Raw genomic sequence first — 24,692 nt, forward strand, 5'->3', positions numbered from 1 at the left:
TTTGAAAGAAAATTGGGAGACAAATTAAAAATGTTCCAGCTTGCTTTTACATATCCGTCTATTTTTTTAACATTTAAAATGACTGTTTCGATTAAATGATTTGTGTTGTTCTTGATCCTTAGCTTACGAATTCTTCAGAATCAATCAATTGCCACAATGCAGTCAGATTTGAGTTTATTGATTTCATCGTCAATATTCCATTTCATTCTATAATTTGTACATTCAAGAATTAATAATTATTCATTATTTTATTTACTAATAGGGCTCAGGCCCTAGAATGTGACACGGAAATCTGCAGGAAAAAATCTTTCTAGCCATTAATCCGGAGGATTAAAAGATTCCCCAAAAATATTTATTTTTTCATATTTCGCGGTCTAGTCTCACCCAATAAGCTTGAGACAGTTAACGGTTCCAGCACAGTGGGAGCACACCTTTAAGAAAATATGCAAATATTTATTGTTTCAGTTGTATATTATTTTTTAATGTATTTATTACGATCTAATAGTAATTATATTATATTAAAAATTGCATTTTCTAAATTTAATAGCCTTGCTATACACTAAGAAATGATTACACTCGAAAGGTGTATACCCCAAATGACAGTAGAGTTGTTTGGGTTGTCGTCAGCTGATGGTCGTTGAAGGTTCTTGAGAGAGACAAAATACGAAAGTGATACGTGTGTTTGTCAGGCTTTAGGGCAGTCGCAATGCCTGCTCCAATGCCCGTCGGGGCCCTGACGATGGCGTCCTTTGGCCTAACTGCTGCTGTAATTGGTAACGCCTATTACCAGAAAAAACAGTTTTACCCATCCGTCGTCTACATCACCAAGTCCAATCCTAGTATGGCTGTAGGTATCTGTTCTTTTTGGGGTAATTTTTATATGTACATTTTATTTACTGAATATTCTGCTATTTTTTTTATTTGCTCTATATGTGAGATAATAGCCGTGTATTCTTAAATTCACCCTACCGGTAAATTACATGCTTAGTAGGCCTTCTTATAGGTTTATGTTAACAAGTAAATATTTACTGTAGGTCCATATTCCTAATAAAAAAACAAGATGTGTTTTTTATTCAATGGTACTTTGAACTGTTTTGATGTAAATAATTGTGAAATTTAGTAATCTTGCGAATATTCAAACTGCACATTTGTGAAAAGTTGGGTTATTCCTCGGTCTTTGTTAGGTGACGGTCAAACTATAGAATAGTTGTGTATTTTGGCTGAAGAAAGCCAAAATGCGAGTGATTTGCAGCGATGTAAAACCAGTAGGTGCTAGGGGAATTCTGCCGAAGGACGGTGGCTGTTCACGAGTTCGCACCTAATCAACTACAAAGGCTCCTATTTCCTTATTTATTGCAAAGAAAATTACCCAACATTAATATATCAAAGGAATGTCCTCAAAATGTTAGTTAATAATCGATTATTGAATGTTACATAAGTGTAAAGAATGTATTGAAATGAAAATGGAAAATAATACTCTAACAAAAACTTTTTGGTTTGGGTGATGAAATAGTTTTTGATGCATTTACATTTTGGGGTGTATGTAGGATAGCGGCCACCTGTATGTATAATTACGGCTTACTTGGAATACGGCAGTGTAAGGGGGGGTCGCAGGTGACGTTAGGCCCCCTGTTATGCAAGTAGGTAAGGACACGGCTTGTAGGTTTGGTTAGGGGGAAAGTTTAAGTTAGCTCATGTCCATTTTTAATCCACACAGGAACTGGCCTCTGATATACAAAGGCACCCTTGTGTGGAATGGATGTTTGTATGTGTATTTGGAATTGTGTTTTGTCATAAGCATTCTCTGGCCAACACTTAATATTACCTACTTATGAAAATAAGAAAAACAAAAAATATAGAAAAATTGTTACAAACATATTTACAATATATATGTACGTATGTACAGACGTCATTTTGGTGTTATACATTTTCAGCTGTCTTTGATGCCTGCTTTTAGTAACACTTCACATTCTTGACAGAAATAAGTCCAGTACATATACATGATCCTAGATACCATAAGATTTTCTCACAAAAGACAGGTATCCTTCAAGCATAAGATGTTATTGCGTCTCCTGACATTTGCGAGTCATTTCAGAGATATTTTTGATTTTCCTAAAAGCGAATGTAAACATCACGTGCAGTAACTCACCATTATTTTCCCAAAGGTAAACATGTGTGAGACATCGAATGATGAAAATGGCGACAGCAAGCAAATGCAATCGGTAAAATTTATGGGTATGAGTGTATCTGCCTGAAAATCTTAGTGTTGGAACTAATTTTAGCTTTTTACATAGCATATAGGGGTGGTTAACATACTGAAAAGCAAATCTTAGTTCCAAAACTAAGATTTTGTGGCAGTTTCACTCATACCCATAAATTTTACCGATTGCATTTGCTTGCTGTCGCCATTTTCATCATAAGATGTCTCAATCCATGTCAATGTCAAAATCTTTAAAAGATACAAAATCATTATCATCATCCTGAAAGACCATTCTAATGTATAAGAACAGAAAACAATAAAATGTATCGTAAATGAAAGGCGCTTTACCGCTAACATACTATAGGAACCAAAAAAAAAAAAGTGTCAATGGCTCTGCCCACCCCCTGAAGTTGTTACTTTTTCCTCTTTATTGTATGTAAAACAGTGTAGTGTATTATCTGGTACTTTTTTCCTCCTGCCACAAGCTGATTGGTTAAAGGATCTATTATATTACGGAGCCAAGCCCAAGAGGCATGAGGGAGAATCCCATGATGTTTGAAAATAAAGCATTAATAATACTATATTGACGTTATTCTTTGACAGCTCATAATGCATTGATAAAATCGACGTGTAACACCAGTTAGGTTAATGGTCAGAAATGTGTAATAAACAAAAGATAACCAGTCAGGAAATTATTATTCATCTACAGTAAGTGGCGTGATATTGAATTATGATTAACCTACAATTTATACCATAGCCCTGCAGTGGGCTTTGCTTGTATATAAACATTATCTCAAAGCTCCTCCGTTCTGGTGAAATTAATATTGATGAGCTGCATGTGCCAGGCATGAGAGTCTTCATTTCAGAGATATTTTTGATTTTCCCAAAAGTGAATGCAAACAACATATGTGCAGTAACCCACCATTATTTTCCCAAAAGTGTTGTTAGCAGACATTAAGTATTCACATACTCTTGCACACACCACAGATGGTGTGTGCCCATTAGCACATAGAGTGCTTCCTGGTGTAAGGAAGCTTCAAGGAAAATAAGGGCAATTTTTCCATATGAATTTTAAACCTTACAAGTACAATACATCAGGTATAAACACTCTCTCTCTCTCTCTCTCTCTCTCTCTCTCTCTCTCTCTCTCTCTCTCTCTCTCTCTCTCTCTCGTGAGAGACTGCCGAGTGGTAGCGCAGGCCCTAGTGGTGTTTCCCGACCTCAGGGTGCGGGAGAGGGCGTTGCCTCCCTTAGCGTGGCAGCTCCCTCTTCTCTTCCGGGGGAGGATAATTTGGATTTTAATGAATATGACCAAACTGTGTCTAATAATGATTTGTTCCAGCTTTGGGCTTCCTTGGGGCTTAAGGGCTCTCCCTCCAAGGAAGCCCTGTTTGACCTGGTCCAGTTGGGGGCTGCGGTCAAACAGTCGCCGGTAATACCGGAGGTTTTCCTTCGGATTTTGTCGACACTGTCTTAGCTGAGCCTTCCGACGGGTCTGGTCAAACCCTTGATGCTGCGCCTGTTGCGGGCGTTGCTGAAGATCCTCCGAGGGGGGAGGGGAGTCCCACGGTCTCTCCTGCGGGCGGGTCTCCCCCTGGGGGGAGCGCGCTGACAGAGACTCCTCTTCGGGGGACTGATGACCCGGACGCCCTTCCTCGTGGTCGTATTCGACGTAAGGCCCATCGGCCTCTCCGCAGCAGAGGACTTCCTTCTCCCTATAAGGGAGTTAGGAGGCGCCTCTTTGGATCGTCCTCTCCTGATCCTCCCCCTAAGGAGGAGCCCCCCCGTCAGGAGCAGACCGTCGCAGTAGCACCCCTTGACCTCTCCGCAGATCGTTCGCGATCTCCTACGCCTGCCAGACCTTCTGACCTGCCTTCTCCGTTCCTGGCTGCAGATGCGCTTTGGGCGCCTTCTCACCCTGTTATCCAACAGGCACCGATCCCTTCGGGGAAAAGGGACTCTACTCACGGGGTGGGTAAGTCCCTTGCGCGTCAGGGTTTCCCTGCGCGTTCGTGTGCAGTAGCGCACAAGCGCTCCCCAGAGTTACAGTCTTCGGACTTAACTCGCCAGCGCTCTCCTGCTCGGCAGCGATCACCTGCTCGCCAGCGCTCTCCTTGTCGCAGGTCTCCTGTGAAACAGTGCCCTCATGTTCCTGATGTGCGCAAGGCGCACCTACGTTCTCCTGAGCGCCCTCGTTCTCCTGTGCGCAGCCGCGCTACTACTCAGCCTGGTCCTGAAGCGCGCCCAGCGCACCAATGATCACCTCCGCGTCCACGATCACTGGATCTGGACTTAGGCAAGGGTTCCATCCCGTCGCCTCGGCTGCGCGCCCTTCTGCTCCGGCGCAACAGCGAGCTAAAGCTCCTGTTCGCGAGCGTTCGCCTGCGCGTTCGTCTCCATCCATCTCTTCAGATGTGCGCAGTAATATTACTACGTGCCAACGATCTCCTGCGTGGCCACGCGATCACTCGCCTGTGCGCAAACGCTCTCCTGAGCGCCATCGCCCTCTTAAGTCTGATCGCCCCAGGTCTCCGACTCGCCCGCGCGATAAATCGCCTGTGTGCAGTCGTTCGCCCGTCCGTGGTACTCGCCGTCTTTCTCTGGAGTACACGCGACATCGCTCGCCAGCGCTCTCCGCCTGGCAAACGCTCGCCAAGTCACTCGCGATTTTTTTCACCCGAACATCGTCGTTCTCCTAGTGCTCAGTGCACCCCTTCACCTACGCGACCACGCGCGCCATCGCGTCCCTTCGCCCGCGCCCCCACGCGTCATCTCGCCCGCGAGCGAACACGCCCACGCGCATTCTTCCACACGCGGCAATGTGCCCGCGCTTCGGAAATCGCCCGCGCGCGATTCCTCGAATGCCTTTTCGCGTGAGAGCCGCCGCGATCCCCATTCTCGCAGGGATCATCAACGCGGCCAACTGATAGGGACGCGGACTTCCAGATCGGCCTCTGGATGACCACCGCGCAAGCGTAGGATTATCTACCAGGATCAGGACCAGGAAGGATCTATGGAGAGGTCCATGCAACATTCTTTTTCTTCTTCTTTTCAGGCAGGCCCCGTGGCGTCCACTCCGAAGGGTCAGGAGATCCCCTTCCCTCCAGCAGGGATAACTGACACAGCGTCAGTTACCCGTCAGCCTTGGTTCCGTCACATAATGAACGCAGTGGTTCTGGCTGTGAAGCCTGCCCTCGTTGATTTGGGACTTAAACCAACGGCAGACTCATCCCCGCTGAAGAGAAGGAGAGGAGTGGACTTTGTGGTGACTTCTCCTCGGGAGAAGTTGGCTCCCAAGAGGTCGGTCAGGAAGGCTCCTTCTCCTTCGCGTGCTGTTTCTCCTTCTCCCGTGGACGAGGTTTTTCCGTCCTCAGGAGAGTCCAGCGAGGCAGGGTTGTCCCCCACGGCACCAATGGGAGGAACCCCTCCTCTTAGGCGAGAAACTTCTCGCGAGGAAGCTCCCTTCCGGACCTCTTTGCTGGAGTCCTGTATCATCCAGGATCCGTCCAGAGCCAACTAGACCCCGGGAGGATGTCCACGTGTCTCCCCAAGATGAGCCTTTGGGGACCGGAGACTTAGCTGCCAGTCCGCAAGGAGGAGACCAGTTCGAGTCAGAACACGCTTTCTGGCAGGTCCTAGGCTTGATGAGGCAACTCAACAAGTTTAAGGACCCGGAGACTGCCCCTCGTGAGGGCAAGGACACGGTGCTAGACCAAGTCTACGTCACCCAGAAACCCCCTAAGTCCAGCGCAGCTTTGCCTTGGTCCAAAGGGGTGAAAGGGGCCAGGGACAGGGTCGTTCTTCTGCCGGGTTCAAACTCCTCCCGCCTCCTCGAGTACATCAGAGGAGATACTTTGAGATCATGGGGGAGTCCAGTATGGCCCTTCCGCTCCACCACTCTGTGGAAGAGCTGACCAGGGGAACTCCTCTCGAGAAGCTCTCCGCCCGGCAGGTGACGTTCTCGGCGTCGGAGATCCTGAACCTTGAGAAGGTCGCGAAGAGTGCCATGCAGGCAACTTCGTGGCTGGACGTTTGGCTGGGATCTGTGGGCATCCTATTGCGCTCTGAGGATCTGTCCAAGGAGAGCAATATTATTTCTGGGTCGATCTGTGGCGCCGGGTGAAAAAGCAATCAAACGACTATCTCTTAGGTACGGACCTTACTTCCCCGTGGGACCGTCACCACCTCTGTCGATCTTACCGACCGCTATTAGCTTGCGCCTATAGCTCGAAACTTCTCTTCTTATCTGGGTTTCCACCTAAGCAGGAAAGCCTTTGTGTTTAAGACATGCCCTTCGGCCTCAACATTGATCCCAGGATATTCACGAAACTGGGAGAGGCAGTGTTAGAACAACTCAGGAACCAAGAGATACAGATCATTGCTTATCTGGCAGGTTGGCTCATTTGGGCCCGGCCGGCCATAGAAGGCAACAGAGCTACGAAGGAATTACTTCGATCGCTCGACAACCTGTGATTTCGGGTCAATCTCCATAAGTCTCGCCTGCGACCATCAGGCCACTTAGAATGGTTAGCCATTCAGTGGGACCTTTCGAAGCACACGTTGTTTCTCCCTTCCAAAAGTAAGAGGAATAGGTTCCAAGATCAAGAATTTCTCAAGCACAAACAGGTGTCCAAAGAGCTTAGAAAGTATCCTCGGCCTTTCCCAATTCACTTCAGTAACAGATCTCCTAATAAAAGCCAAACTCAAGACATCAATCGATTTTGGAGAAAGAGAGCTACAGTACCTATAAGAAGACAAGGTCTCGAAGATCCCCTCTGTCGGGAAAATGAGACTACGCCCATGGTCCGAACCGAAGAACCTCTCCAAAGCGGTTCCTCTACAATTCCCACCTCCACAAGTGACATTCCATTCAGCCGTGTCTCTAAGTGGATGGGGGGATTTCTCCGAACATCAGATGTTTCAGGTTCTTGGTCACTAGCCATGAAACAGTCCCATATCAATGTTCTCGAAGCCATGGCAGTGTTCTTGACCCTGAAGAGAGAGACTCCTCCGAGGTCGACCCACATCAGAGTAGTGTCAGACAGCACAGACGAGGTACACTACGGAAACAGGGGAGGATCCAAGTCACCCATCCTGAATCAGATCCTGGTCACTTTCTTCGCCTGGGCAACAGAAAAGAACTGGTTCCTGTCAGCACCTCACCTAGCGGGAGGCCAGGATGTGAGAACGGGCTCACTATCCAGGACGAGTTCCCTGGAGTCAGAATTTCACTCCGGTGGATACTCGGGTTCGTTCCAGGCATCCAGGTAGATCTATTCACATCTCAGATCAATCACAAACTTCCTTGTTATGTGACCCCAATCCTGGACCCTCGGGCTCATGCCATGGACGCATTACCCCGGGGTTGGAACCATTAGAGGAAGATTTCCCTATCTCTCCCAGTGAATCTTCTAAAAACTTAAACACCGACTGCGCTCCTTCCGGGGCGCAGTGGCTTTAGTACCACCTCACTGCCCAAGAACAGTTGGTTTCCTCTCCTCCTCGAGTGGAAACTCCGTCCCATCCGGATCCCGTTCCTCAAACTGACCCGAGTATTCCAAACTCACTGTGTCAGATTACTCAAGGATGTCCAAAACCCTAACTTTGTGGACTACAGGAAGTTGGCAGCTCGTAGAGACTCGAACATTGAACCGGAAAACGATTTCTTCATCGAATCAGACAAAAGGGACTCGACAATTCGCCAATATGATTCGGCCGTTAACCCCCAAAATAGGTGGTCCCCTTGGAAAGTTATTCCTCTTCTCCAAGATACTTTTCTATGTCCGGTCACCACTCTCAGGGCCTTTTTAGCCACGACTGCTACCCGATCGTCTGGCCCCTTGTTTATCAGAGAACAAGGAGGTACCATTCCCATACGTGGTATTAGGCTATAGATCCTATACTTCGTTTAACAAGCCAATCCGGGATCATTTCCCCCAGAAGATGGACTTTGATGACCTTATAAAGTTCACGGGTTGGGAATCTCCTATGGTCTTCAAACGCCACTATCTAATGAACTTACAGGCTCTTAAATACCCAACAGTTGCAGCTGGGAGCCGTATCTCTCCCCAGTGATCTTTTGTTCTTCCTTTCATCCATCTCTTTTCTTCTCCCTCCTACCCGCCACTCGCACCACGACGCCGCTTCCTTGGTGGTTCGTTAGCCCTAAGTTTATTACATATTAGGTTATGTTTGTAACTATTATTGATTACCGTTGTTACAGGGTTGGGATATTCTTAGCCATGTCAGTTTTGTAGCATGTTTCCTCTGATACTCGGAGGCTTCCCTGTTATCATGTTTGTTTACCTTAATTATTTATGATTTTCTTTACATGGTGTTGTTTCTCTCCCCTCATTAAATTAGTTATTGTTGGGCTTGGAAGGCATTCTCTGGTACATTTTCACCCGGCGCCACAGATCGACCCAGAAAAGGGATTTTGACGAAGGAAAAATCTATTTCTGGGGAGAGACCTGTGGCGCCCGGTGAAACCCTTCCCCCTTTATTTTACACGATCCCACCCTTTCCTTTCCAAGCCGTCATGACCATTACAGAAGGATGTTGTTCAGATGGCGCTCGCGTCGTGGCGTGGGTGGTGCGGCGATGGGGGTGTGTCTAGGGCCGTTGTATCGGCCCATCCCTTTGACGAAGGAATTAACTAAATGGAAGACAACCTGTGAATAGTGGATTTCACGCGCCTTTGCTTTATACACGACACCCAAAAGGTGCTCGCGCGAGGGTTGTAACCTCAGCATTCCATGCTTTTATCTTTCTCTGGTATAATTGGAAGGTTTTATCAGAAAAGACATACAAGAAGGACTTTTGGGATCAATGTTGAGGCCGAAGGGCATGTCTTGAACACAAAGGCTTTCCTGCTTAGGTGGAAACCCAGATAAGAAGAGAAGTTTCGAGCTATAGGCGCAAGCTAATAGCGGTCGGTAAGATCGACAGAGGTGGTGACGGTCCCACGGGGAAGTAAGGTCCGTACCTAAGAGATAGTCGTTTGATTGCTTTTTCACCGGGCGCCACAGGTCTCTCCCCAGAAATAGATTTTTCCTTCGTCAAAATCCCTTTATTATTATTATTATTATTACTATCCAAGCTACAACCCTAGTTGGAAAAGCAAGATGCTATAAGCCCAGGGGCTCCAACAGGGAAAAATAGCCCAGTGAGGAAAGGAAATAAATAAATGAAGAGAACAAATTAACAATAAATCATTCTTAAATAAGAAACAACGTCAAAACAGACATGTCATATAATAAACTATCAACAACATCAAAAACAAATATGTCATAAATAAACTATAAAAAGACTATGTCTGCCTGGTCAACAAAAAAGCATTTGCTCCAACTTTGAACTTTTGAAGTTCTACTGATTCAACCACCCGATTAGGAAGATCATTCCACAACTTGGTCACAGATTGAATAAAACTTCTAGAGTACTGCGTAGTATTGAGCCTCGTGATGGAGAAGGCCTGGCTATTAGAATTAACTGCCTGCCTAGTATTACGAACAGGATAGAATTGTCCAGGGAGATCTGAATGTAAAGGATGGTCAGAGTTGTGAAAAATCTTATGCAACATACATAATGAACTAATTGAACGACGGTGCCAGAGATTAATATCTAGATCAGGAATAAGAAATTTAATAGACCGTAAGTTTCTGTCCAACAAATTAAGATGAGAATCAGCAGCTGAAGACCAGACAGGAGAACAATACTCAAAACAAGGTAGAATGAAAGAATTAAAACACTTCTTCAGAATAGATTGATCACCGAAAATCTTGAAAGACTTTCTCAATAAGCCTATTTTTTGTGAAATTGAAGAAGACACAGACCTTATATGTTTCTCAAAAGTAAATTTACTGTCGAGAATCACACCTAAAATTTTGAAAGAGTCATACATATTTAAAGAAACATTATCAATACTGAGATCCGGATGTTGAGGAACCACCGTCCTTGACCTACTTACAATCATACTTTGAGTTTTGTTAGGATTCAACTTCATACCCCATAATTTGCACCATGCATTAATTCTAGCTAAATCTCTATTAAGGGATTCACCAACCCTAGGAAGGCTTTGGAGACCTTCCTCCTCTCGGGCACGCGTTCGATCGAGTTCCTCGCTCACTAGGTTGCTAACCTGTGGGCTAACTCGATCCTCAAGCGTCGCGACGTAGTGACCGAGAGGTTCCATCCGAAGGTCCCCGCCGTGGACGTCTGCAGGCTCAGGCACTCGTCCATCACTGGGAGAGATCTGCTTGAGCCCAAGGAGATAGAACGAACAGCTGAGAGGTGGAGGAGATCGAATCAAGATTCTCTCCACCAGAGGGCCCTGACATCTCGGCCCTACAAGCCTCCAGCACCTCAACAGCAACAGCAGCCTCGCAAGACACCGAAGCAGGTGCCGGTAGCTAAGACGGGTGTCTAAGTCGCAGCCCTTTCAAATTAAGGACAGAAGGCGCGGCAAGTCCTCTAGGGGAGGAAAGAATCCTAGGGGCAGTGGCCGAGGCCACAAGCGCTAGGATCGGCAATCCCCCCGCGTGTCCACCTGTGGGGGGATGCCTGAAAAGTTGCGTGCACAGGTGGTAGCAACTTGGGGCCGATTCTTGGACGGTCTCTGTGATCGGCCAAGGTTATCGCGTCCCATTCACGACATCTCCACCTCCCCTGACAGCGAATCCAGTGTCGCTGAACTCCTATGCCATGGGATCGGCCAAGTGGTTAGCCCTTCGGGCAGAAGTCGAGACTATGCTCAAGAAGGATGCTCTCCAGGAGGTCGACGACGGCTCCCCAGGCTTCTTCAGTCGACTCTTTCTTGTAAAGAAGGCGTCTGGAGGTTGGAGACCGGTCATCGATCTCTCAGTCCTGAACAAGTTTGTCAAGCAAACTTCGTTCAGCATGGAGACAGCGGACACGGTCAGACTTGCAGTGAGACCGCAAGACTTCATGTGCACACTGGATCTGAAGGATGCGTACTTCTAGATCCCAATCCATCCGTCTTCCAGGCAGGAAGTGCTGTACTTGAGATTCAGCCTAGACAGCAAGATCTACCAGTTCAAGGTGCTGTGTTTCGGTCTCTCCACAGCACCTCAGGTGTTCACACTGATTTCGTCTTGGGCGCACAGGAATGGCATACGTCTCCTCCGTTATCTGGACGACTGGCTGATCCTGGCAGACTCAGAGTCGACCCTTCTTCGACACCGGGACAGGCTTCTGGAGGTTTGCCAAGATCTGGGAATCATGGTAAATCTCGAGAAGTCCTCTCTGCTTCCGACGAAACGACTGGTATATCTAGGCATGATATTAGACACCGATCTCCACAAAGCCTTTCCAACAGATGACAGGATAGCAAGGCTGAGGAGGGTCGCAGAGGCTTTCCTCAGGCGGGAAGAGCTTCCGGCCCAATCATGGTTACGTCTTATAGGCCACCTTTCCTCCTTGGCACGTTTAGTTCTGAACGGTCGCCTCAGGATAAGATCCCTGCAATGGCGGCTAAAGTCCCGGTGGAATCAAGGCTCCGATTCTCCGGACTTAAAGGTTCCTATAGGATCCACGGAACTGACGGACCTTCGGTGGTGGCTGAACGACGAGAACCTTCGAAAGGGAGTGGATCTTCTCGTCCTCCCCCCGGATTTGACTCTGTTTTCGGACGCGTCAAAAGAAGGGTGGGGGCCCCACATTCTGAACCAAAGGATCTCAGGCCTCTGGTCAGAATCAGAAAAGTACCTCCACATCAACCTGCTAGAAATGAAGGCCGTTTTCCTGGCCCTTCAACAGTTCCAACGGACCCTGGCGGGCCACTCCGTAGTGGTGATGAGCGACAACACCACGGTAGTGGCTTGCATCAACAAGCAGGGAGGTACCTTTTCTCAACAGCTATCCCATCTTGCAGTAGAGATTCTGAGGTGGTCCGAAATCCACTCGATAACACTTTCGGCTCGCTTCATTCCTGGCAAGAGGAATGTGCTCGCCGACAGTCTGAGCAGAGCGACGCAGATAGTGAGTACCGAGTGGTCTTTGGATCCTCAGATAGCCAACAAAGTCCTGACTTTGTGCGGTTCCCCGATAGTAGATCTGTTCGCAACAGCCTTGAATTTCAAGCTGCCCCTGTACTGCTCTCCAGTCCCGGACCCCAAGGCTCTCTGGCAAGATGCTTTTCAGCAGAGGTGGGACAACATCGACGTTTACGCATTCCCACCATTCTGTCTGATGAGAAGGGTGCTCAACAAGACCAGACTATCGGTCAATCTCTCCATGACTTGTAGCTCTGCTATGGCATCCCGCGGAATGGTTCCCGGACCTTCTGCAGCTCCTGACGGAGCTTCCGAGGGAACTCCCCCCACGACACGAGCTACTCAGACAACCACACTGCAACATCTTCCACAAAGCCGTAGCGTCGCTTCGGCTTCACGGCTGGAGACTGTCCAGCGTCTCCTCACGGAGAGAGGATTTTCGCAACAGGTTGCGGACAGGATGTCTCGCCACCTGCGCAAGTCCTCTATCAGAGTCTACCAGGCGAAGTGGAAAGTCTTCTGTGGTTGGTGTCGTGGGAGGGGTATCTCTCCACTCGATGCCACTATTCCAGCAATAGCGGAGTTCCTTGTGTATTTACGGGAGGAAATGCCCCTTTCAGTTCCGGCGGTGAAAGGCTATCGCTCAGCCTTAAGCCTGGCTTTTAGGCTGAAAGGAGTGGACATTTCCTCTTCGTTAGAACTTTCCCTACTCATATGCAGCTATGAGCTTACCTGCCCTCAGTCAGAAGTAAGACCTCCTCCTTGGAACGTGGTTCAGGTCCTCAGGGCTCTGAAGAGAGCTCCGTTTGAACCATTACGCCAGGCGTCTGATCACCACCTGTCTTGGAAGACGGCTTTCCTGCTCGCTTTGGCCTCGGCCAAGCGGGTCAGTGAACTTCATGGTCTTTCTTACGACGTCGCCCATTCAAGGTGATGGGGGGAGGTAACATTCAGGTTCGTCCCTGAGTGTATTGCCAAGACTCAGAACTCTAGGGTGTCGGACCCTAGGTTCGACTCCTTCGGGGTAACGAGTCTTCGTTCTGTAACAAGTGACCCAGACCATCTGTTACTTTGCCCAGTGAGGAGTCTGAGGCGTTACTTGAAAAGAACAGCTGCAGTCCGTCCTCATGTGCAAGCGTTATTCATAAGCACAGGAAGGACGAAGAGGAGGGTCACCAAGAACACCATCTCGGCCTGGATACGGAAGGTTATTCAACATGCCTTGAATCCTGACCCTCCTCCGTCATGTCGCCCTAGAGCGCACGATGTCAGTGGCATCGCTACGTCCCTGGCTTTCAAGAGAAATTTCTCTGTGACGCAGGTCTTGCAAGCTGGGGTGTGGAAGCGCCAAACGACCTTCACAGCCCACTACCTGCAGGACGTGACCCACAGGAGCCTCGATACATTCTCTATTGGCCCTGTGGTGGCTGCACAACAGCTGGTCTAACCTCAGGCTCCTTAATGGACAGGTAGCAGAAGGTTGGGGGCATTGTTACCCAGTTTTAATCTGCGTGATTGAAAGAGTATGTCTGGCCCTTACTTCTTTCTTCATTCTCCCCTCCCTTGGGGAAAGCAGCATCCTGGTCTCTGCATAGCTGACCTCAACCTCTGCAGGTAAACCATGCTTTCTTGTGCTCCTAGTAATAGCTGTAATACTGTTTGCGTCCCCCATACCCTGACGAGGTGGTATTGGGAACGTCCCAGCCTAGATTTCTATCTAAAGAACTCCAGGTCAACTTCCTAGGACGAGTCACAACTTCCTCCACACACAACTTATGTAGGCCGCACATTCGTAGCAAGCAACGAAAGTGCGAGGTGCAGGGACCCCCTTTCTCGAGTGCTGCTCACTCGGATTTCGGGTCCCCGGGTAAAGCCAAAAGCCAGTAAGGCTGGGGACTTTCTGTCCTTCCTAAGGGGTATGTCACCCTATGTAAATAGCGTGGTTTGTATTTCGGTTACGGAACAAATGACAAATTCGGAGATAATTTGTATTTTTCCCAACCATACAAACCTTAGCTATTTACACATATTTTGCCCGCCAGCCCTGTCCCCCAAGTCAAGTCCTACCTCTAAGTGAAGTGAGACAACTCATCAGTGTGTGGGAGGGAGGGGTAGCAAGCTACCCCTTCCCTACCCCCTGCTAACTAGCAGGGGGTAGTTAACCCTCGTTATAAATCTAATGGCTCGTCATTTCAGCTACGCCAAAAGTAATACCCTATGTAAATAGCTAAGGTTTGTATGGTTAGGAAAAATACAAATTATCTCCGAATTTGTCATTTTTTTCCTTTTTCCTTTCCTCACTGGGCTATTTTCCCTGTTGAAGCCCCTGGGCTTATAGCATTTTGCTTTTCCAACTAGGGTTGTAGCTTAGAAATCAATAATGATAATAATAATTATAATTCCCAATGTTGTTAGTGCTGCCTTGCTCCATTTTTTAATTCCTATAAGAAATAATATTGGGATTTCTTAAAGATATCAAAATGTTACTCGAGGGCTTGTTAACTTTATGTATCATTTTCTCAATTGATTTTTGCAGAATGTTCTTATATTGTGATTATTTGTATACTGAACTGTATTTGTCCCATACTATATAATTCCATGTAAAGCTATGATAACTAATTTGAAAGGTTTATTTGTTAAATGAAATTTCTCTCTTTACATTATTCATTTTATTACAGTTTTGTATGTTAGCTACAATCATAGTCTCTGATTTGAATTTTTTATCATTAAGTTTTGGTTAGATTCTAATCTATTTCTCTTTTCCATCAGGCTATTTATCTCCTGGCATTCACACTAGTCATTCTGTTAGGGAAATTCCTCAAGAAAATCTTCTTTGGTTCCCTGAGAGCAGCTGAATTTGAGGTAATGTAACTATTTAATTTTATTTGTTAATTTCTTTTGTAGTACAGATGGACTGAGGGTCCACATATGGTTTTCTCTTTAGCAATATTTTATGTTAATCTAATCCGCAAGTGGTTCCCAACTTTTTATTACCATTGACCACTTTTATATAAAGGAGGTTTCCGTAATCAGACACATATAGAAGGTACTGCTCTTTTGTAAATATACTATACCTGACATGTCAGTTTTACTCACAAATGTTAAATGCATAAAATAGAAAAAAGAAGAAAGAGAAAATGTGTTTGTTCCGTAACCGAAATACAAACCACGCTATTTACATAGGGTTTACCTTTTAGCGCAGCTGAAATGACGAGCCAATAGTTTTAACGAGGTTAATTACCCCCGCGCTAGTTAGCGGGGGGTGGGGAAGGGTAGCTTGCTACCCCTCCCCCCTCCACACACCGGTGACTTGCTTCACTTCACTTTTGGCTCGGCGGTGATCAGACGTGTCTGCTCATCGTCCTCGTGACAGCCTTTAATTTTCTGCTTTTTCTTTACAGCGTGTGTGTTGGTTGGAAGTTGTCCTTCATTATTATTTCTTTACAATGCGTAAATGCCCTGGAGTTGCCGGTCGTCCTTGTGGGACTTTCATGTCGGACGTAACTACGGATCCGCACACCCTTTGCCCTCAATGTCGGGGCCGACGGTGTGACCAGGAGAACATGTGCCGTGAGTGCAGGGAGTGGTCTGCCTCCCAGTGGGAGAGGTTTGGCCGTCGGCGTGAGAAGAAGTCCAAGAGAGACCGTTCTCCTTCGGGGTTAGCCTTGAAGGAGGAAGGTTCTCGAGACTCTTCTTCCGCCGCCCAAACCTCCTCCGAAGCTCCCCCTCGTCCGCCTCCTAAGGAGAGTCGGCCGAGTGGTAGCGCAGGCCCTAGTTCTGTTTCCCGACCTTGGGTTGGGGGGAGAGGGCGTCGCCTCCCATAGCGAGGCGGTTCCCCCTCCTCCTCCGGGGGAGGTTATTGATAATGCCTTAACCAATGAAGATCTTTTACAGATTTGGTCGTCCCTGGGGCTTAAGGGCTTGCCCTCCAGGGTCGCTTTTATTGACCTTGTCTCGTTGGGGGCCGCTGTTAAGCAGTCGCTGGCGGTAGCAGAGGTAGACCCTCTGTCTATTGTCGACGTCGTGGTGACAGAGGCCTCTGACGTGGCTGGGCAATCCGCCGCAGGTGCTGTTGCGGATGATGGTGCTAAAGGCTCTCCTCCCCCTTCCGTACATCCTTCGAAGGGGGAAGTGAGTCCTTCGGTCTCTGCTGCTGCTCAGCTTCCTTCTGAGCGAAGTGCTTTGACGGAGACTCCCCTTCGGAGGACCGATGGTCCCGACGATCTCCCCCGAGGCCGTCTCCGCCGTAAGGCTCACCGTCCGCTACGCCGCAAGGGCCTACCTTCCCCTTACAAGGGGGTAAAGATGCGCCTTTTTGGGTCTTCTTCCTCCGAGGGGGACTCTCCTCATCAGCCTCAACCTACAGCTCCGTCTTCCTTGGACCTCTGCAGACCGTTCACCAACTCCTGCCAGATCTTCGCCTTCTGGAGAACTCGTCACCCGACGGGCAACAATCCCTTCGGGGCTAAGGGATCCTTCCCTTCCACGAGCAGTGCTAGCGCACAGGCGCTCTCCTGCTCGTCAGCGCTCTCCTGCTCGCCAGCGCTCTCCTGATCGTCAGCGGTCTCCTGCTCATCGGCGATCTCCTGCTCGCCGACGCTCACCTGCTCGTCGGCGCTCTCCTGATGTTCGCCCTCCTCGCCAGCTCTCTTCTGAGCGTCAGCGCTCATTTGAGGACCATCGCCCTGCGGTCTCTGACCATCCTACAGTTCCTGCTGAGCTCCCTGCTCACCATCTGCCTGATCCTGTGGCTACGCAACATCGTGCTGCGCGTGTGTCAAAAGCACATGTTCGCCAACGCGCCAGCGATCTTCCAGCTCCTGCTCGTGAACCTGCCCTCGCCGCGCCACCTGTCCTTTCACAGGACACGCTTCGACCTTCTGCTCGCCAGCGATCTCCGGCTTGCCAGCGATCACCTACGCGCCAGCGATCACCTGCTCGCCAAGCGTTCACCTGCTCGCCAGCGCGCATAGGCGATTTTAGTATCGCCTATTCAACAGCATTCTACGCATCAGCGATCACCTGTCTCTCGACGATCTCCGGATCGCCCGCGTGTTACAGCCGGCGCGCCAACGTTCTCCAACGCTTCTGAAGGAACATGGTTCGCTAGCTACTAGCTCGCCATCGCGCGATCGCCCACCTGCGCATGCTGCTCGCCATCGAGCGATCGCCCACCTGCGCATGCTGCTCGCCATCGCGCGATCGCCCACCTCCGCATGCTGCTCGCCATCGCGCGATCGCCCACCTGCGCATGCTGCTCGCCTTCGCGCGATCGCCCACCTGCGCATGCTGCTCGCCATCGCTCGCCAACGCGTCGACATGCCACAACGCGCCATCGCCAACCTGCGCGTCAGCGCTCACCAGCTCATCATCGATCGCCTGTGGATCTACATCGCCAGCGGTCTTCCTCACCCACGCGGCAGCGCGTTTCCTCGCTATCGCGCCAACGCTTGCGTTCTCGCCTAGGACACGCGTTCATTCACCTGCCCACCCTCGCGCCCGCTCGCCTGCGCGCCCGCGCGATCATTCGCCTGCACGCCCGCGCGATCGCTTGCCCGAGCTCCCGCGCGACCATCGTTCGCGGTGGATTCCGCAGCCGGTAGTAGCAGCAGGAACGCGTGTTCCTAGACGGCACTCGGGATCACCTCCACCCAAACACAGGTTGGTAGTGCAGGACGAGGAGAGGTTAGTACATCATTCTTCCCCACCTTCTTTTCAGGCAGGTACCGTGGTGTCCACTCCAAAGGATCGCCCGATCCCTTTCCCTTTAGCGAGGATTTCGGACTCTGTGTCCTTGGTGCAACAGACTTGGTTTGGTCCTCTGGCACGGGCGTTAGTGAGGGTTATGAAACCAGCACTCGCCGACCAGGGTAACAAACCAACGGCTTTCTCTCCTACGCTGAAGAGAAAGAGAGGAGTGGACTTCGTGGTGACTTCCCCCAGGGCGAAGTTGGTTCCCAAGAGGTCGGTCGCGAAGGTCCCTTCTCCTGCACAAGTGCTTTCTCCTTCTCCCGTAGACGAGGCCTTTCCGTCCTCAGGTGAGTCCAGTGGGGCGGTAGTCTTCCCCTCGGCACCAGGGGGAGAGACTTCGCTTCATGCAGGAGAATTGTCTCGTGAGGAAGGGGCCCCTCGAACCTCGTTGTTGGGATCCTGTATCCCTCCCAGGAGGGAATCCAAGGACTCCAAGACCGTCCCTAAATCCTCTGCAAGGATTCGTCAGGAACCCACGACTACCTGGGGGAATGTCCACGTGTCACCCCAGGAAGAGATCCCTGGGGCAGGAGACTTAGCTGCCAGCCCGCAGGGAGGAGAACAGCAAGAATCCGAACATGCCTTCTGGCAGGTCCTAAGCCTGATAAGGCAACTTAGCGGGCTTATGGATCCAGTCATCGCCCCCCGTGAAGGCAAATACAAGATTTTGGATGAAGTGTTTGAGGTTCGGAAGGCCCCTAAGACCAGTGCGGCTCTGCCCTGGTCTCGGGGGCTGAAGAGTGCCAGGGCTAGGCCCAACGCTCAGCTCGCACTTCTTGCCTCCTCCAGTCGTTCCACTGCCGGGAACAAGCTCATCCCTCCTCCTCGTCTTTAGCAGAGGAGGTATTTCGAGATCCTGGGTGAGCACAACCTCGCTCTTCCTCTCCATCACTCTGTGGAGGAGCTGGCAAAGGGAGTTCCCCTTGAGAAGCTCTCTGCCCGGCAGGTGTCGTTCTCGGCGGCAGAGATCCTTAGCCACGAGAAGGTCGCTAAGTGTGCCATGCAGGCCACTTCGTGGCTGGACTTTTGGCTAGGATCTCTGGGCATCCTATTGCGATCGGAGGACTTGTCCAAGGAGACCAATAGGAAGGCCCTGGAGACCTTCTTGCTCTCGGGCACCCGCTCCATCGAGTTTTTGGCGCACCAGGTTACCACCCTGTGGGCCAACTCGATGTTGAAGCGTCGCGATGCTGTGTCCGAGAGATTCCATCCGAAGGTCCCCGCCGTGGATGTGTGTAGGCTCCGACATGCTTCCCTTCTGGGGGAGAACCTGTTAGAGCCTCAAGACATGGAGCAAACGGCTGAGAGGTGGAGGAAATCCAGCACGGACTCCCTCCTCCATAGGACCCTTACAACTCGGCCCTATAAGCCTCCAGCCCCGCAGCAACAGCCTCGTAAGGCTCCCAAACAGGCACCGGCAGTTAAGAAGGTGGTGTCTAAGCCCCAGCCCTTTCCAGCCAAGGTCAAGAGGGGCGGTAAGTCCTCCAGGGGAGGCAAGACTCCTAGGGGTGGCCGCAAGCCCTAGGGGTGGCAGTCCCCCTGCGTGTCCACCGGTGGGGGGATGCCTTCAGCGTTGCGTCCGCAGGTGGCAGCAACACGGGGCCGATGCTTGGACGGTCTCAGTGATCGGCCAAGGCTATCGCGTCCCGTTCACAACATCTCAACCTCCCTTGACAGCGAATCCAGTGTCGTTGAGCTCCTATGCCACGGGATCGGCAAAGGGGCGTGCCCTTCAGGCCGAAGTCGAGACCATGCTCGAGAAGGGTGCTCTCCAGGAGGTCGTGGACGGCTCCCCAGGCTTCTTCAGTCGACTCTTTCTTGTAGAGAAGGCTACTGGAGGCTGGAGACCCGTCATCGATCTCTCAGCTCTGAACAGGTTTGTCAAGCAAACCCGGTTCAGCATGGAGACAGCAGACACGGTCAGACTTGCAGTGAGACCACAAGACTGCATGTGCACACTGGATCTAAAGGACGCGTACTTCCAGATCCCAATCCATCCGTCTTCCAGGAAGTACCTGAGATTTTGCCTAGACAACAAGATCTACCAGTTCAAGGTGCTGTGTTTCGGTCTCTCCACAGCTCCTCAGGTGTTCACCAGTGTTTTCACCCTGATTTCATCTTGGGTGCACAGGAACGGCATTCGTCTCCTTCGTTATCTGGACGATTGGCTGATCCTAGCAGACTCGGAGTCGACCCTTCTTCGGCACCGAGACAGGCTTCTGGATCTTTGCCAGGATCTGGGGATCGTGGTAAACCTCGAGAAGTCCTCTCTGCAGTCGTCCCAATGACTGGTTTATCTAGGCATGCTAATAGACACCAATCTCCTCAAAGCCTTTCCATCAGACGACCGGATAGCAAGACTGAGGAGGGTGGCGGAACCCTTCCTCAGGCGAAAAGAACTCCCCGCCCAATCGTGGTTGCGTCTATTAGGTCACCTATCCTCCCTGGCCCGTCTGGTTCCAAACAGCTGCCTCAGGATGAGATCCCTTCAATGGCGGCTCAAGTCCCGGTGGAATCAAGGATCCGATTCCCCGGACATTCTGATCCCAATGGGGTCTCTGGAACAGACGGACTTGCGGTGGTGGCTGGTCGACGAGAACCTGCGGAAGGGAGTGAGTCTTCTCGTCCTCCCCCCGGATTTGACTCTGTTTTCGGACGCGTCAAAAGAAGGGTGGGGGGCGCACGTTCTGAACCAGAGGGCCTCAGGCCTTTGGTCAGAATCAGAAAAGTGCCTACACATCAACCTGGTAGAATTGAAGGCCGTCTTTCTGGCTCTTCAGCAGTTCCAACGGTCCCTGGCGGGTCACTCCGTGGTGGTGATGAGCGACACCACCACGGTAGTGGCTTATATCAACAAGCAGGGAGGCACTTTTTCGCAACAGCTATCCCATCTTGCAGTAGAGACTCTGAGGTGGACCGAAACCCACTCGATAACACTTATCAGCTCGCTTCATTCCTGGCAAGAGGAATGTGCTCGCCAACAGTCTGAGCAGGGCTTCGCAGATAGTGAGTACCGAGTGGTCTTTGGATCCTCAGATAGCCAACAAAGTCCTGACTTTGTGGGGTTCCCCGACTCTGGACTTGTTCGCGACAGCCTTGAACTTCAAGCTGCTCCTCAGTCCCGGACCCCAAGGCACTCTGGCAACGGTGGGACAACATCGACGTGTACGCCTTCCCACCGTTCTGTCTGATGAGAAGGGTGCTCAACAGGACCAGACTATCGGTCAACTGTTCGATGACTCTGGTAGCTCCGCTATGGCATCCCGCGGAATGGTTTCCGGACCTTCTGCAGCTCCTGACGGAACTCCCGAGGGAGCTTCCTCCACGACACGAGCTTCTCAGACAACCCCACTCTGGCCCTCTTAATGGGAGAATGCCTTGATGAAGTCATTGAGCTTCAGCACGGCATTCCATTCCCGTGCTGAAACTTAGTGACGGGCAAGAGGGCTCTCGAACTTGGGGAAATTGCTCCCCCAGTTCGAATCTAAATTTCTCACTTTCACCTTTTTCTTTTTCTCAATATTACTTTGACCTTATCCTAATTTCATAAACTTTCTTTAGTCTTGCTTTCCTAACTCTGAGAAAAATTTCCCTCATTATATGTGTGTATATATTATGTACATATATATTTATTATTTATTTATTTTTTTTTTTCCTCCTATGGCTTGGATGTTTTTACATCCATTGTAGCCGCGGCGGGGATGTTCATACATCCTTTATTGCTGCCTGCTTTGATGAGTGGGAGGAGGTATCACGGTTGGGAGGTGTTTGCATTCAAAGCTATATGTGAGAGTATTGGATGATTTCAGCCATCCCGACCCTCTTAATGAGAGAATGCCTTGATGAAGTCATTGAGCTTCAGCACGGCATTTCATTCCTGTGCTGAAACTTGGTGACGGGCAAGAGGGCTCTCGAACTTGGGGAAATTGCTCCCCCAGTTCGAATCTAAATTTCTCTCTTTCACCTTTTTCTTTTTCTCAATATTACTTCGACCTTATCCTAATTTCATGAACTTTCTTTCGTCTTGCTTTCCAAACTCTTTGAGAAAAATTTCCCTCATTATATATGTGTATATATTATGTACATATATATATATATATATATATATATATATATTTTTATTTTTTTTTTTTTTTATTTTTTTTTTTTTTTCTCCTATGGCTTGGATGTTTCTACATCTATTGTAGCCCCGGCGGGGATGTTCATACATCCTTTATTGCTGCCTGCTTTGATGAGTGGGAGGAGGTGTCACGGTTGGGAGGTGTTTGCACTCAAAGCTATATGTGAGAGTATTGGATGATTTCAGCCATCCCGAAGATGGTTTGGACCTTTTTGGCGGAACTATTCTCAAGTGTTGGGTCTTCGGAATCCAGGGGGATCCGATGCTTGGGGTAGGACTCTTGGCTTTTGGCCGGAAGCCCGTCATTACAGATATGGGGAGGATGATTCCATAATTTCTTGGTCTCAGTCCTAACAGGCGGGTTCAGCTTACACCTGTGCCTCTATATCTGTTTTGATGCTATCCTTCGGGTAGGGTATGGAGTGGATCATCTGGGAAGTATACTCTCATTGTGCCGATAGTGGAGAGTGCAAATTTCCTTTCTGATGTGTGATGGCCTAACATTCTCGAGCAGGTACATCAAACTAACCCTTTTCTCTCTCTCTCGTCTATGGATTCTTTAAGTAACGAACCCCCATCCCCTGGATACGCTGACTCTCCCCCGGCACTGTTGACGACCTCTGCTAATTCAATTAAGGAAAATTCTGTTGACGACCTAGGAACAAAAAAGGACCCCTCTACTCATGTTTTAAACCCAATTAAGTCGGGTAACAAACGGAAACTCCAAATCCTTCATGTTACCCAAATTCCAATAAATACTGATTATGATATGATATATAAAGCATTTAGATGCTATGGAGTGATAAAAGAAATTAGAATGAAACTTGAATTGGACCCCTCTCTCTAGTCACGGCTTATTTTTTCTTTGCCTACACTTACACGGAATAGTCTGGCCTATTCTTTACATATTCTCGTCTTTCCTCATACATCTGACAACAATGAGATACTTAACACTTCTTCACTAAGGGGTTAATTTACTGCACTGCAATTTGTTCAGTGTACTTTCCTCTTGGTAAGGGTAGAAGAGACTCTTTAGCTATGGTAAGCAGCTCTTCTAGGAGAAGGACACTTCAAAATTAAACCATTGTCCTCTAGTCTTGGGTAGTGCCATAGCCTCTGTACCATGGTCTTCCACTGTCTTGGGTTAGAGTTCTCTTGCTTGAGGGTACACTCGGGCACACTATTCTATCTTATTTTTTTTTTTCTTCCTCTTGTTTTTTTGAAATGGTGTGTTGGGCAGGCTTAATAGAAGGGCCATGGATGCCTGGTGGTTTATCAAGAGGTTGTCTTTTCCTTTTTCTGATTTTTTCTTCTCAAAACCATCCTTACTGTCCTCCCTTCAGTTGAAGTGGCTATCCTGGAGGGTATTTAGCCTTGCATGGTGTATCGGCTCCTCCATGTTGACCAGTTTTTCCGACTTTTTACTATAGTCTATGGATATCATCAATCACTTTTATTATTATTCTCTACATATTGTTTTTGTTTTAATTCTTGTTAATCTAGTTTTTAAGTATGATGTGTCTTTTTTATTTCTATTAATTCTTATGCTGTCTGGAGACATTGAGCAGAATCCGGGACCAGTACGTCCTAGATTTCGTCAATGTCGTCTTCTGTATTGCAATATTCGTGGTCTTCATGCAAATATCCGAGACCTTACAGTTGCGTCCAGACAGTATGATATTCTTTTGTGCTCAGAAACTTTGGTTTCTAATATGAGGCACTCATCTGAGCTCCTTATAACTGGTTTTAAGAAGCCAATAATGCTGAAACGTGATTCCATTCCTAGGGCCAGGGGAATGGCGGTGTATATTAGGACCGAGTACCCTGCTTCTCATAAGTCCTGCTATCAATGTGGATGTCATGAGATTCAGGTAATAAAAGTTTGTGGCAGGCATAACAACTTTTATTTGTGTTCAATCTACCGGAATCCAGACATGGATGATTCTATCTTTGATTGTCTTCTTACCATTATGGCTAAGATACAAGAAGATGATAGAAAGGCTTCGTTTGTCTTTGTTGGTGATTTTAATGCTCACCATAGGGAGTGGTTGAGTTCTATCTCTCCTACCGATCGCCATGGCTTAAGAGCTTTAGACTTTGCCTCAGAATCAGGCTGTGAGCAAATCATAAATGAAGCTACTCACAGGTCTGGTAATTGCTTGGACCTCGTATACACTGACTCCCCTGGCGTTATAACTAGTAAGGTTGGTTCTCCAGTCGGGACTTCTGATCATGCCTTGATTTCATTATTAGTGAAGACTGAGCAGCCTGTCCCTGATATATCATATTCTTGTAAAATTTATATGAAATCCCAAGCAGACTGGAATGGGATTTTGCATGATCTTTTGTGCTTGAATTGGTCACAATTATATAATAGTGTAGATCCTGTTGTCCCTTTGAATGAGAATCTAGTCAACATAATTGATAGGCGTATCCCTTCTCGTGTGCTAAGGTACCGAATGAAGGACAAACCGTGGTTCAATGATGATTGTAGACGTGCTTATTTGGAGAAGCAGGAGGCCTATCACCTTTGGAAGGGTAACAGATCAGATTTGACCTGGAATAACTATACTCAGCTTCGAGCTTTTGCTCAGAGAGTTTATGCCTCAAC

General features: G+C 48.7%; 1 protein-coding gene across 5 annotated transcripts in view; it reads left to right on the top strand.

Annotated features, from left to right (window-relative positions):
* The first annotated feature begins 593 nt into the window (after positions 1–593).
* LOC137616692 (E3 ubiquitin-protein ligase synoviolin B-like) overlaps positions 594–24,692 on the top strand; it is a 113,376-nt gene continuing 89,277 nt past the window's right edge. For 3 of the 5 annotated variants that reach the window (XM_068346683.1, XM_068346684.1, XM_068346686.1), the window contains exons 1-2: positions 595–847; positions 14,980–15,072. In XM_068346683.1, coding sequence (XP_068202784.1) covers positions 707–847; positions 14,980–15,072 — 234 coding nt within the window. In that variant the 5' untranslated portion in view covers positions 595–706. Of the gene's footprint in view, positions 848–14,979; positions 15,073–24,692 lie in introns of all 5 variants that reach the window. The other 2 variants (XM_068346685.1, XM_068346687.1) reach the window with 1 other exon arrangement.

This window comes from Palaemon carinicauda, chromosome 22, assembly GCF_036898095.1.
Source record: "Palaemon carinicauda isolate YSFRI2023 chromosome 22, ASM3689809v2, whole genome shotgun sequence".
Lineage (NCBI taxonomy): Eukaryota > Metazoa > Arthropoda > Malacostraca > Decapoda > Palaemonidae > Palaemon > Palaemon carinicauda.